Source organism: Microcaecilia unicolor, chromosome 2 (assembly GCF_901765095.1).
Source record: "Microcaecilia unicolor chromosome 2, aMicUni1.1, whole genome shotgun sequence".
Taxonomy (NCBI): Eukaryota; Metazoa; Chordata; class Amphibia; order Gymnophiona; family Siphonopidae; genus Microcaecilia; species Microcaecilia unicolor.
In genome coordinates, this window is record NC_044032.1 from 61902094 (window position 1) to 61916890 (window position 14797).

The window sequence follows — 14797 nt, forward strand, 5'->3', positions numbered from 1 at the left end:
CATTAATACACAAACTGCATCAACCCTGCTACCCATTTGCTACAACAAAATAGGCTACCCTGATAGCTCCTCTGCTCCATGACACAAATAGCCTACTCAGACAACATTGTCTACCCCTCCCCCAAATCAAGGCAGACAAGAATGCTCAGAAGCCTACCTTACCCAAATCTCCAAGACCCCCCCCCCCCCATTCCTCTTCTGAAGATAGGCTAACTCCCAACTTGCCCATTACTGTAAAAATGGTACCAGTTCAACAGCACCTCATACTGACTGCATATGGGTTAAAGCATGAACCAGAACTGAGCAGGCACCAATAGGCTGATGATCAGAAGCAAACGTGGACGCTAGAGGCTATTAGCACCATACTACCACCCACGTGCTACCGCCCCATGAACAGATCCCCAAAGCGCATGAAACAATGCGCTCGCAGGCTCTGACTGCAAGTAGCATGCAAATGCATGCTAAACATATTCCTCTCCAATGATCAGCGGGCAATGCCCCAAACCCTATGCTAGCTTGGAGCTGGCGCTGGGGTTTGCAGAAAGACCAAGGCTCCTGCTTCAATGGAAGCTATAAACCAGGGGTTCTCAATCCAATTCTCAGGACACACCCAGTCAGTCATATTTTGAGGATGCTTACAAAGAATATGCATGATATAAATTTCCATACAATGGAGGTTTGGCATAAAAATTTGTGTCATGCATATTCACTGTGAGTATCCTGAAAACCCTGACTGGCTAGGTGTGTCCCGAGGGCTGATTTGAGAATTCTTGCTGTAAACATAAGAAATGTCATAATGGGTCAGATCAAAAGGTCCATCAGTCCCAGTATATTGTTTTCAACAGTGATCAATCCAGGCCACAAGTACCCCAAAAGGTAGATCCAGTCTTTGTTACTTACACCCAGGAACTAACAGTGAATTTCCCGAGGTACACAGTTAGTAATGGTTTATGGACCTTTACTTCAGGATCTGTCTAAATCCTTACTCAGCTATGTTCACTGCTTTCACTACATTTTCTGGCAACAAATTCTACAGCTCAATTGCGCACGGAGCAAAATAGATCAGATAAATAAATATAGGCAAGCTTTCTGCAATTAGTTTTACAAGTGCTACCTATTAACCATAGCAGCATCCCCAGCCTACTCAGGAAGTGCAAGGTCTGATGCTGTAACTCTCCTGGGGACCTATCACATGGCAGTTCAGAGGGATAAGGCCCTTTTGCTGTCATACTAGTTGCATGTAATACAAAAAGGAATCATCTTATACCTTCCATCTGCAATAACTTCACAGGACCTGTTGTTGATTTCATTATCCATTCTATGACGTGCCTTGAAAGAGGAAAAAATGATTAAGTGCCATTGGTAGATATAGTAATCTACTATAAATCACACTCATTTTCAAATATTTCAGTATGTTTCCTCATTAACTCTACTGAAAGAAGTATTTAATATGCTTTCCATTATGAAGTATTTGCACTCTTTGTGTATGGTAAACACAGCAAGGATTTTCCTTACATCTCTAATGAAGAGGATCCCTTTCTCCACCACCCGAAAAGATGTCAGTCTCACTCTTAGTTCTTTAATTAACATTGCTATGGATAATGACTGCTGATAGAGTACATACTGGTTTTCAACAAGCTGCCTCCTAGAAGGCAAACATTCCTCTAACTTTCTTTTGGCCAGCCCCTCCCTTTTCATTTCAACAAATGGAAGCCTTCCAGTAGGAGGTTCAACTCTTTGGCACCCTCTTCCAGCACTCATCAGGGACAAGAATGCTTTACCTATACAATACACCCAAATTCCATTAGCCTCCATGGTTATTTCCTTATATGCTTTACAGTGCAAAATACCACAAAACTCTTGAAACTAATTATAACAAAATAAAAGGTTGCTTACAATATCATCCACAAGATCTTTCACAGCAGTTATCCCAAGCACCAACAGTAGAGGTATTAGTGTTGTGGACCAGGACACAGTGGATATCATAGGAATTGCCTAAATCAAAAGTAATTTGATTTAGAAACTATTGCTACAATTGAAAAAAAGAATGGTCTAACAAAAAAATCTTATCGGTGTTTGATAATATAAATATAAATTTAAATTGCACCCAGAATCAGTTTTATAGTTCTCTTTACATACAATCAGCATAATAGTCAGCAAGGCATGACACTTGTTCTCAATATGCCTCAATTAGGAGCATGGTGTTTAAAGGGGGGAAAGGGAAATGGGGACTTGATATACCGCCTTTCTTTGGTATTTTGCAACTACATTCAAAGCGGTTTACATATATACAGGTACTTATATTGTACCTGGGGCAATGTTAAGTGACTTGTCCACAGTCACAAGGTGCTGCAGTGGGAATCGAACCCAGTTCCCCAGGATCAAAGTCTGCTGCACTAACCACTAGGCTACTCCTCCACAGTGCCTATTTTTTCATGAGTGAATAGCAAATAGTGTCTACACACTACCACATGCATGTTTAACACTACAAAAAAAGTCTAATTAGTTCTAATGCAGTGTGTGCACACTGAATTTAGTGCAAACAGTTATGTCTTAGACATGTAACACTGAAATGCATGAGGATTTGAGGACAGGATAGAGAGGGAAAGAAACTAGAATAGGTGGTGTGATATGTTGCATTGTGCTCAATATGAGGTCACTTATAAGCTTTGGACAGCAAGTTGTCCATTGTGAGGGTAATAAGACGCAGCCTAAGTGAGAAGGCTAAATAGGTGCCTATATTACAAAGGCAACACACTTTTTAGCCTTCTCACTTATATTGCCTTTTTGTTTCTTTTAAACAGAGGCGGCCTAAGTGTCGCCTGTAACACTTTATAAAATAGGCTACCAGAGTCAGCCCCAATAGCATGCACATTCAAATGCACAAGTTTACACTTGCTCCAAAGGGGGTATAAATCTGTATGTGCACTCTATGTATGAGCCTGTGTATCTTATAAAACACATACTGTAATGGAAACACCCCCTCAGAGCACTCCAGTGGAATCATCCAGATGGTACTACTACTGCTCAGGCCTATAACAACTAACATAAGAACAAAAGATTAGCCATACTGGGGTCAGACTAATGGCTCATTTAGCCAAGTATCTCGTTTCTAACAGTGGCCAATCTAGGTCACAAGTACCTGGCAGAATCTCAAAGAGGAGCAAGATTGCTTGCTACTGACCCCAGACATGGAGGAAGCCAATGTTTGCTCTTTTTTTTTTTTTAAATACTTTAAAGCAAAGCAAATCATACAACAGCAATGATGGGAGAATGTGTCAAAACAAGCATCTTATCATTTAAACAACAATTATTAACCTCCAAAAGGAGAAAATATATCTACAAAACAATTAAGAGCTTTCCAGTTGTTTAGTGTCTACCAAAAACGCTGGTCTGGATAAAAAAAACCATTATCTGATAGATGATAAAACAACCACGAATTTACATGGAAATCTAAGTTGAAAAGTGCCCCCTAGAGACTGGACCCATTGTCTAAAAACAAACAAACAAAAAAATTCTTCCTCCTCTCTTGCGTTGACTTAGTAAGGTCTGGAAAAACCCAGACCTTTTGTCCTATAAAATTATAGTCTCAAAATATGATCACAATCTTGAGGAAAAACAAAAGTGGCAATGACAGTAGTGTGGCTTATTGCTTCAGAGTCAGAACTTTCCAAATATCCCGTTATATCCAAACTATCTTGAGTTAAATTAGCCACACCAACGGAAGTGTCCCTTCTCTTCTGAGGCAAAGTTTTAGAAGAAATAAAATAAGCTTTTGCAAAAGGGAGGTAACGCTTTATTAGGGATATGCAATATAGATCTCTTCCATATATTTTTAACACCTTCTCCAGATGACAATATAGGAGTGCTTTGGAAAGCTTAGAAAATGCAAATTCAAATATTGAAGAGAGTTTTCCAGAATCTCCAAACGTCTATCAGTAAAAATTTTATCTTTTATAATACGTGATTGAGCCTTCTTCAAGTCAGCAGCCTGATTCTCCATTTTATCCAGTCTCACTTGAGCACTTTTCATATTTTCCATAACTGTTTTAGAAGTATCCTGATCTGCCAAGACCACTGAAGTTAAGGTAGCATCACCACAGACTAGTATTGAATGTTCCACGAGAAGCCGCTTCTAGCGCTTCAGCAGAACTTGTCTGCAGCAAACCCGAGCAGTTAGGAGCTCCAGCATAGTGTACCGATGGTAAGAGATTATCGACTGGGCCTTAGAGGGAACTCCCTGGTCTTCTCCTTACACTTTTTCCTCATACTGCTGTTGTATTAAACAAACAGAAAGACCAGAAAAGCATCTTTATGACTTAACCTAATGTAGGGGATTTAGTGGTTTAGAAAGGACCAGATTAGATGAGATTCACCTTTGCTATCCCGTCATCAAAAAAAAAACAAAAAAAAAACATAAAAAACAAATACTCGTACCCTTTCCTTAAACTGCCCCACCTTAAGATCATCATATACGATCACACCCAAGTCCTGCTCCTCTCTCATGCACAGAAGTTCACCCCCTAAACTGTAGCGTCTCCTTGAGTTTCTATTAATTTACTCACCACTAAGGTAAGACTAACTGGCCTTTAATTCCCAACCTCCTCCTTACTTCTGCAGAGAGGGACCACATTTGCCCTTCTCCAGCCCTCCGAGAAAGTTCCAGACTCTAGAGAAGCATTAAAAAAAAAAAAAAGGTCAAACAGCAGAACCGCCAGAACTTCCCTAAGTTCCTTCAATACCCTCGAGACTAGATGCCAAATGATCACCCATTGTAACGTCAGAAACACCCATTTGTGCATCAGGTCCAGTATTGCCCCATATCATGTAGTTTCCATTGTCAACTGCTGGAACAGTTCTCCCTGTAAAGAATCCAAGATCTCTTTACTTCTAGATGAGCTTGCAACGGTCTATATCTGGCATGTTGAAATCACCTATTAGAATCACTAATCCTTTCATTGCAATCTTGTGAATGACTGTATGGCCTTTATCTGCCATCATTTTCTATGTAAGAAAAGTCCTACTTCTTAGGACACGGTCACCTTCAATCATTCCTACAAACATCAGCACAATTACATGGTCAACTTCAATCATTCCTACAAACATAAGCACAACTACAGAATCAGACTTCAATAGACCTAAATGGTTGGTTCATAGTGAACAAAATCACAAGGTTCATGTCCAATGGGACTTTTAACTAGAGGTCTGACAGAGGCCAACTGAATTTTGGTTTCTGTTTTCCAGCATCTTCAGCGGAAGCTGGAAACTGTAGACTCTCCAACAAGCCAGCCTTCTCCCAGCCCGACAGAAAGCACATCCCCACCCCAGGCCGCCCTCCAATCCATGCTACCCCCCCCCCCCCAGTAGGCCCTCCCTGGGTCTACCTTGCAAAGGCCCTGGTGGTGTAGTGGTGTCTTCAGGGCAGGAACATTCTGAACTGCTCCTGCCCATCTCCTCTACCGTGATAAGTCATTGCTGCTCAGGCCATTCCCAGTTCCAAAATGCCGGCTATGACATCCCATGGCAGTCTCGCAAGGCTGCTGCAGAAAGTCACGGCTGCCAATTTAACAGATAGAGGGCAGAAGCAATTTGGGATCCTCCTGCCCTGTAGACCCCACCAGGGCCTTTAAAAGGTAGGCCCAGGGAGGCCCTATCATGCTGGGGGGGGGGGGGGGGGCGCGGGCTCAGGGCTGCAGTTTTGGTTCTTGCCGAAACCAAACTGGATTTCGGCAGTGGATTCAGTTTCAGCTGGGACCAGAACCGCTGGTTTAAGTCAGCCTCTAGTCCAATATGAAAAGTATTAAAAACAATGGGAAACTGGAAAGCCAGTACTGGTCTATCAGAGGCAAAGAGCATGCAGAGGTATATGCTCAAGCAGGAGAGGGAGAAGTGGTCTGGTTTACCCTGCACCACACATCTGAAGTTGAAGAATCTATACATATTAAAGTTAATTCTAATTTAGGAACAAGAAAATAGATGAACAATGATGAAGACAGCATTGGCAGAATAGGAAAACACTCAAAAAAATGTTCTGGAGGAGCGCTGGTTTCATATCTGTTTGAAGAGGAGGAACCAAAAACAAATTTGAGGAGCTAAGGAAAATGGAGGCAATTTCTGTGCATAAAGAGGGTTGAATATGCTAAGAGCTTTTACAACAGCTCCAAGCACCGGAAGAGTTTGACCACTGCTGTCCAATTAGACTTGTGAAAGGAGAGAAAAATATTCATTTCTGTGTACTGTAATTGCAGGAATGTCTAAAATCTTTGCCATTCTGAAAATCTTTATTTAATAAGAACATCTTACCTGTAAAATAAGCAGCATCAAGAAATAGGTGTTTGCTGCTCTTTTAAACTGTTCCCATAAATTCATTGGCAGGAAAGTGATTGGATTGTACTTGTAGGTCTTTATTGCGTTTCCCTGTTGAAAGATGGCACAGAAGAGAGTCATTCAATAAGCAATAAATGCAATTCTATAACTGCATGCCTGTGGTAATGTGAGGCTTGTGCATAAATACAGCAAAAAAGTGCCACTTACACACACACAAGCACTGTAAGTGCTATTCTATTTGGGCACACATGGAGGGGCATAATCGAACAGGGCATCCAAGTTTTCCTGAGGACGTCCTATCAGGATGTCCCGGCGAAGGGGCGGGGAAAACCGTATTATCGAAACAAGATGGGCGTCCACCTTTCATTTTGATAATATGGTCAGGGACGCCCAAATCTCAACATTTAGGTCGTCCTTAGAGATGGTCATCCCCGATTTTCTTCTATAATGGAAACCGAGGACGCCCATCTCATAAACGACCAAATCCAAGCCATTTGGTTGTGGGAGGAGAAAGCATTCGTAGTGCACTGGTCCCCCTCACATGCCAAGACACCAACCGGGAACCCTAGGGGGCACTGCAGTGGACTTCAGAAAAAGCTCCCAGGTGCATAGCTCCCTTACCTTGTGTGCTGAGCCCCCCAACCCCCCCCCCCCCAAACCCACTCTCCACAACTGTACACCACTACCATAGCCCTTAGGGAAGAATGGGGGGGCTCCTAGATGTGGGTACAGTGGGTTTGTGGTGGGTTTTGGAGGGCTCACATTTACCACCACAAAGTGTAACAGGTAGGGGGGGATGGGCCTGGGTCCGTATGCCTGAAGTGCACTGCAGTACCCACTAAAACTGCTCCAGGGGCCTGTATACTGCTGTCATGGAGCTGGGTATGATATTTGAGGCTGGAAAAAAATATTTAAAAAATTTTTTTTTAGGGTGGGAGGGTGTTAGTGACCACTAGGGGAGTAAGGGGAGGTCATCCCCAATTCCCTCCGGTGGTCATCTGGTCATTTAGGGCACATTTTTGTGGCTTGGTCATTAAAAAAAACAAAACACAGAACCAAGTGAAGTTGGCCAAGTGTTCGTCGAGGACGCCCATGTGTTAAGCACGTCCCAGTCCCGCCTTCGCTATGCTTCCGACACGCCTCCATGAACTTTGGTCGTCCCCGCGACGGAAAGCAGTTGAGGACGCCCAAAATCGGCTTTTGATTATGCCGATTTGGGTGGTCCTGGGAGAAGGACGCCCATCTCCCGATTTGTGCCGAAAGATGGTCGCTCTTCTGTTTCGAAAATAAGTATCGTGGCATAGTGTGTAATCTTAAGGAGGCAGATCATGTGCACATCTCCTACTTATAAGCACAACTTAGTTGAATGTTCTAATGCATGCTTATTAGGTGTACCATTAGTATTTTGCTAACATTGTATTATATCTCAGGTATTTGAATTCTAGTGCTGTTAAATGTGTATATTTTTTATACTGTTTCGCAGTAGTTCTGTTACTAGGTTTCAATTGATTGTTTAAAAGTTTACCTCATTTATTGTATTTATGTTTATTCTACTATTTTTATGCTGTTAACAAAAATTGTAAGTTTTAAAGTTAAACTGTACCTGCTGTACACCGCCTTGGGTGAATCTCTTCATAAAGGCAGTTAAATCCCAATCAATCAATAAACAAACAAACTTATAGAATATTCTAAGTTACGGACACTGCTTGCACACTTAGGTATATCCATTTATGCCTGCCACAGATCTGGTTAAGTGGGCACACCTACATGTAGGCATTAGTGAAAACTACTCCCTGTTTAACTAATGCCTACATTTAGATGCACTGATGCAAGTTTACGCTAGCATTCTATACTGGAATCTAGGTGCCCAGATGCCGCTATAGATTGGGTCAGTGATTCCCAAACCTGGTCCTAGAGGCACCCCAGCCAGTCACACAATGAATATTTATGACAGATATTTGCATGCACTGCCTCCACTGCATGCAAATCATTGTGGATATCCTGGAAATCTGACTGGCTGGAGTGCTTCAAGAACCAGGTTTGGGAACCACTGGATTAGGTGCTTCTCACACTGTTGGTGCACCTACAGTTGTAAGTATCCCTTTATAGAATTGGCGCAAATGTTTGTCCTGAGATCTAGACATAACATAAAATCTTATCACCTATTGGCATGGCATGTAAATTCATTGTCTCCTGAATTCTAGTTGGGCGTATTCATAAAATTCTGAGACTGCAAAACAAACAAACGTCAAATATTTTACTATTATTTATTCTGCAGAGATGCATTTATTTTGATAAGTATATGTTTAAACATTCAAGTTAAAAGGGGGAAAAAAAGAACCACTGTGTTTAATATATGAAAATGTCAAAACTAAAGTGTAGCTTTTGATTCGTATGTCATGGGTCTGAAATAGAAAAGAGATTAACTAGCTCTTGACCTTAAGCTGTTTAACATGAATTAAATGCTTAATATCAGCAGCTCATTTTCTTGTCAAACATTGCAAATACCTTTTCTCAAATCTGGTAGGAGTGTGGGCTTAGTGCAAAAGTACTAGGGATCCATAGCCTGCTGCACAGCTGAAACCGAGCACTGGGATATAGCCCTACAACTTGAGATCTTTTTACTGCAGTTATCCTATACAGACAGTGAAGAAACCATGCTCCTGGCAGCAAGGGTTATAAGTTGCTAGAGCTTGGAAGAAGGTAAAGGGACCAGTCCCGAGGAATGGCGAGGGAAGGTGGAAGAGCTAATGCAATATGATAAATTAATTGCTATTCTTAAATATAGGAAGGAGAAGTTTAGAGAAACTTGGCTCCCCTATTTAGATTACACGGACCCAAACAAATAGAAACAAATCCAGTGTAAAACTATGATCAGGTATCACCGCCTTCTTTGGTTTCTAGAGGGAAGAGGTGGGTAACAGAGCATTGCTGTTTCATCAGTACTATGACAGGTACTGGCACTTCAAAAGCTGAAAAATCAGAGGGTCTTCGATGTTTGTTCGAAGTTGGTATCGGCATCGAGCCGGTATCGGCTTTGAGGAATCATCATATTATTGAGCAGAGCATCTTGCATTGCTCCAGTAGCCTTGGCACTGAGGAGTTATGTTGAGCAGTGCATCCTGCATGGCTCCAGTAGGCTCTTGTCGATGGTATGATGTGATACCTGCCAGTAAGCCTTCTCCAGAGTAGCCCCCACACTTGAATTTATCCCAGAGGGGCTACGTCTACCTCTACTTCAGAAAGCAGGTGAAAGCCTGGATCTTCTCACAAGCCTTTAATACATGTGGTGGTTGATATACTCACTTAGGCTAGTTCCTTATATCTTCTGTAACTATACAAAGATGGTGCCTTGAGTTTAGCCACGCATTTTTTTAAATCACAATTGTCTCTGTACTATCCATCTTGTCCCCATCTATATAGCTGCACTTGGCCTCTCAGCTACATAGAAAAGCATTAGCATCATATTTATGCTATTTGAATGTTCTATTGCTTTGCTTATTAAGGGCCTTTTACCAAATCATGCGAGTAATTCCTGTGCAGCAATGCTGACGAAGCCCATTCAAAGTGAACGGGCTTTATCAGCATTGCCGTGCTGGGAATTGCTAGCGTGGTTTGGTAAAAGAGGCCCTAGGTGTTTCATTGGTATTATGCCGACATTGTATTATATCTGTTGTTTGAACATTCTTCTATGCTTTTATGGTATTGTTTGTATTATATCTGTTTGAACATTCTTCTATGCTTTTATGGTATTGTTTGTATTGTACTGACATCATATTTCTAAGTTTATCTCATTTATTGTATTTATGTTTAGATGTGGTCAATTTACTATTGTTAACAAAGTTTTAAGTTTTATGTTAAACTAGACTTGTTGTACACTGCCTTTTGTGAATCTGCTCATAAAGGCAGTTAATAAATCCCAATAAATAATGGAGAATTCTGAAGAAAAGGATAATGAATTATTTACACGTTTTTAAAAGGTTGGACGGCTTCCTAAAGGAAAAGTCCATAGACCATTATTAAATTGGACTTGGGGAAAATCCACTATTTCTGGGACTTAACTGGGACATGAGATGCAAGAATATACTTGATTCAATAGCAACAATACAAACAAGATCATCACGAAGAAACAAATCGCTTCCTTGGTTTAACAATGACCTGAAAAAATTAAAAACCCAAACAAGAAGACTTGAATGTGCATGGAATAAAAAGAAAGATGATCAAACTTTCACTGCATGGAGACTAATGTTAAGAAAATATAAATATTCTATCAGACAATATAAAAAGTCATATTACAACTCCAAAATAGGGCAAAACAATAAGGACCTACATAAATTATTTCAATTTGTACATAACCTTTTAGACGTTACACTAGTCACCTTATCTAACATGGATACCCCATCAGCAGACGATCTAGCCACTTACTTTAATGAGAAAATCATCAAACTAAGATCCACCTTGCCAACTAATTCCTCCAACTACGTAAAATTCATCGACTATTTAGATCAGACAGCCAATGAATATCCAGCAGATAGAATATGGACAAATTTCCATTTATTAACGGAAGACATTGTCGCCCAAATGATTAACAAATTCTCCAAATCCCACTGCAAACTGGATGCATGCGTGCTTGCCAAACACCATGTGCAACTCAGCCCCGGAGGAAAGGGACCGACCGTTAAGAAGCCAGCGGACTGCCACCCCCAGAGTCCAGTAACAGCAGCAAGGACTGAGTTGCCGCTACGGCCATATGCACTGCGCGAGTGGGAGGTGAGATCCACCGACGGAAACACAGACCCGCCAACCAGAGCGAGAGCCATGGCAGACAAACAACCAAGAAAGAAATTGCCACAGCCAGAGAAATTTATTAATAGTTGAATACTTGCTGTTTGAATAGCCCATCCCATGAGGAAACCAGTTGCAGGGCCAAAAGCTAGCCTCAGACATCCCCATATACTGGTACACCAGACAGGAGAGGAGCTGGAGGAGGGAAAGGAGCCGGCACCACCGGATTTCACCCCAGCCAAGGGATGAGGGACCCGGATCCACCGGATATCATCCATTCCCTTCAGGAAAGGCACAATCACTGGGCATAACCCCCCCTGCTCTACTGAGAGTTGGACAAACCAGGTCAAGAGCCGCCAGTCAAGCACCAGACAGGAGCTGCACAAATCTGTCCACCATCTGCTAGGAGAGAGAAAACACTGAGCATTCCAGGCTGCATGATACCCTTAATGGACGAATTACTTGGAACTATTTTCTCTGCCTCCTTCCGCTGATGGATGGACATAACCCATTAGGATGGACTGGTCTGGTAGTTGACAAAGAAGAATGGTTTAATGCTTGGCAGCTAAGCTTTAATGCAAAGAAGTACAAAGTAATGCACTTGGGATGTAAAAAAAGTAAAAAAAAAAACCTCACAGGAGAGGAGCACATTAGGGGCCAAGAAGCTGATCTGCACAGACCAGGGAGACCTTGGGGTGGATAGCATCAGAGGACCCCAAGGTGGCAAAACAAAATAAAAATGCAGTGGCCAAAGGCAAGAAAAGTGCTAGGCTGCACAGAGAAGCAATATAGCCTACGAGGAGGAATGAATTTCCCTATATAGGTCATTAGTAAGGCCTCACTTGGTTTCTACAATGTTCACTGTTGAAGGCCATATCTTGCTAAGGATAAGACTTCCCAGTCCTCAGAAAAGTGATCAAAATAGTGTGGGAGTCGGCAACAGAAGGCGTACAAGAACAGCCTTGAAGACCTGAATATGAATAACCTAGAAGAAAGGTGGGGCAGGGAAGATAATATACAGATGTTTAAATACTTGAAAGATATCAATGAACAACATTGTTTTTTCCAAAATGGAACCTATAGAACTAAAGAAAGGGGGAAAATTTAAAAGCAAATGGAAAGGGGGGGGGGGGGGGGAGATGGATGCCTGGAATGCTCTCTTGGTGGAGACAAAAATGTTGACAAGAGTTCAAAAAGACATGTGGATAAAACACAGAGGATCTGTACATCCACTCAAAGCAAAACTTAAGTGACTTTCACACTAAAAAAAAAAAAAAAACAGCAGGAGAATAACCTGGGCTACACTGGTCTTTTATCTTCTGTCACCTACTAAGTTACTATGGGCCCGATATTCAACAGGTGGCGGGCAGCGCTTTTGCTGTCCGATGCCAGCATTAAGCCTGGCTATTCAATGCTGGGCCATTTTCAGAAACCAGCATTGAATATCTAGGATTTTTTTTTAACCGCTAAAAAGTGGTTATGCCAATATTCAGGGCTAACCGGTTAACTTTTTAGCTGTTAAAAGACAAGAGTGCATAAATAGCTGTCCTATTTGACCACAAAATGTATCCGATTAGGCGCTAAACATCAGTCACATGATATAGCCAGTTATGTTCTAAGCGCTAGCTGGCAATATTTAGCAGAGATAACTGCGTTTTCCAGCTACATATTAGTGGTTAGGCACAGATATGCTATTTAACCGGTCAGTGGCTGTGTCTGGCCGGTTAAATAGCTTTGAATATTGAGGGGGGAGGGTTATGTGAATAGGAGTAGCATATACAGACAATTCCAAAATGCAAGAGGATGGAAACCAAGCACTGATGGCTTCAGCTCTAAATTGTAGTGAAAATATATGACTTTTTGGCAGGGGGGAGTGGAGGAGTGGCCTAGTGGTTAGGGTGGTGGACTTTGGTCCTGGGGAACTGAGGAACTGAGTTTGATTCCCACTTCAGGCACAGGCAGCTCCTTGTGACTCTGGGCAAGTCACTTAACCCTCCATTGCCCCATGTAAGCCGCATTGAGCCTGCCATGAGTGGGAAAGCGCGGGGTACAAATGTTAACAACAACAATTGAGCATCTCAGTCTCAACATCTACTACATTACTACACAAGAAGAAAAAATTCAAAATTCTTAGGGGCAGGGGGCGATGTTAAAAACTGATCAAAATCATCTCTTACTTTGTTCCAAATTTACACTGATTTAATAAAGTGCTCTTCCCACCTACAGAGACAACAATTCTTGAATTCAAAAAGTTTAAAGGTTACTAAACTGAGTCCAACAAAATACATCTCTCCTGACAACTTCTCAGAGCGCACGGAAATGCCTAACAATTATCTATATTATTTTAATTTTACAATACAGGAAAATAAGTCAACTTACAGAATATTTACTCTTTTTCAAACAAAGAAATTTCCTTTTCATAAACTGGGGCTGGTCATAGAAGCAGCGGTCATTTGCCTTCACTTGCCAGGAACATTCTGAAATTGAGCAAATATCAAGTGATATAAGCAGAAAAATATATATATTTCGAACAACAGAAACTACAAAAAGTTTTTAAAATGTTAGTTCAGGTTTACTAGCAAAATCAGAAATTCAACTGCTGTCTGAGCTGTTTTGCCATTAACAAGAATTTGTAGAAACATATTTAGATTGTGCAGGAGGTGAAGGTGAATGATGAATTCTGCCTAAGCCCTCTATTACTAGACTCCTGTTTTCACCCCCACCAGGTCACTTACTCATTCAGATACATGTGGAGGGGCATAATCAAAAAAGGACAACCATCTCTAAGGACGTTCCGGCGAAGGGGCGGGGAAACCTGTATTATCGAAACAAGATGAACGTCCATCTTTCGTTTCGATAATATGGTCAGGGACGCCCAAATCTCAACATTTAGGTCGACCTTAGAGACGGTCGTTCCCGGTTTTCGGCCATAATGGAAACCGAGGACACCCAACTCAAAAACGACCAAATGCAAGCTGGTCGTGGGAGGAGCCAGCATTCGTAGTGCACTGGTACTCCTCACATGACAGGACACCAACTGGGCACCCTAGGGGGCACTGCAGTGGACTTCATAAAATGCTCCCGGGTGCATAGCTCCCTTACCTTGGGTGCTGAGCCCCCCAAAAACCCACTACCCACAACTGTACACCACTACCATAGCCCTTAGGGATGAAGGGGGGCACCTACATGTGGGTACAGTGGGTTTTGGAGGGCTCACATTTACCACCACAAGTGTAACAGGTGGGGGGGAGGGATGGGCCTGGGTCCGCCTGCCTGAAGTGCACTGCATCCACTAAAAACTGCTCCAGGGACCTGCATACTGCTGTGATGGAACTAGGTATGACATTTGAGGCTGGCATAGAGGCTGGAAAAAAATATTTTTTAATTTTTTTTTTAGGGTGGGAGGGGGTTGGTGACCACTAGGGGAGTAAGGGGAGGTCATCCCAGATTCCCTCCGGTGGTCATCTGGTCAGTTCGGGCACCTTTTCGAGGCTTGGTCATGAAAAAAAAGGAACCACGTAAAGTCGACCAAATACTCATGAGGGACGCCCTTCTTTTTTCCATTATCAGCCGAGGACGCCCATCTCTTAACTACGCCCCTGTCCCGCCTTCGGTACACTGCCGACACGCCCCCGTGAACTTGGTCGTCCCCATGATGGAAAGAAGTTGAGGACGCAAAAAAAAA

The 14797-nt window shown here is 42.2% G+C and overlaps 1 protein-coding gene across 5 annotated transcripts in view; it reads right to left on the reverse strand.

Moving 5' to 3' along the window:
• Positions 1-14797, reverse strand: part of ATP8B1 (ATPase phospholipid transporting 8B1) — a 225912-nt gene that overhangs the window by 97752 nt on the left and 113363 nt on the right. For 4 of the 5 annotated variants that reach the window (XM_030192987.1, XM_030192984.1, XM_030192986.1 and 1 more), the window contains 4 exons: positions 13492-13589; positions 6304-6417; positions 1897-1995; positions 1268-1329 (listed from right to left, as the gene is read on the reverse strand). In XM_030192987.1, the coding sequence (XP_030048847.1) occupies positions 1268-1329; positions 1897-1995; positions 6304-6417; positions 13492-13589 (373 nt within the window). Of the gene's footprint in view, positions 1-1267; positions 1330-1896; positions 1996-6303; positions 6418-13491; positions 13592-14797 lie in introns of all 5 variants that reach the window. The other variant, XM_030192988.1, reaches the window with a different exon arrangement.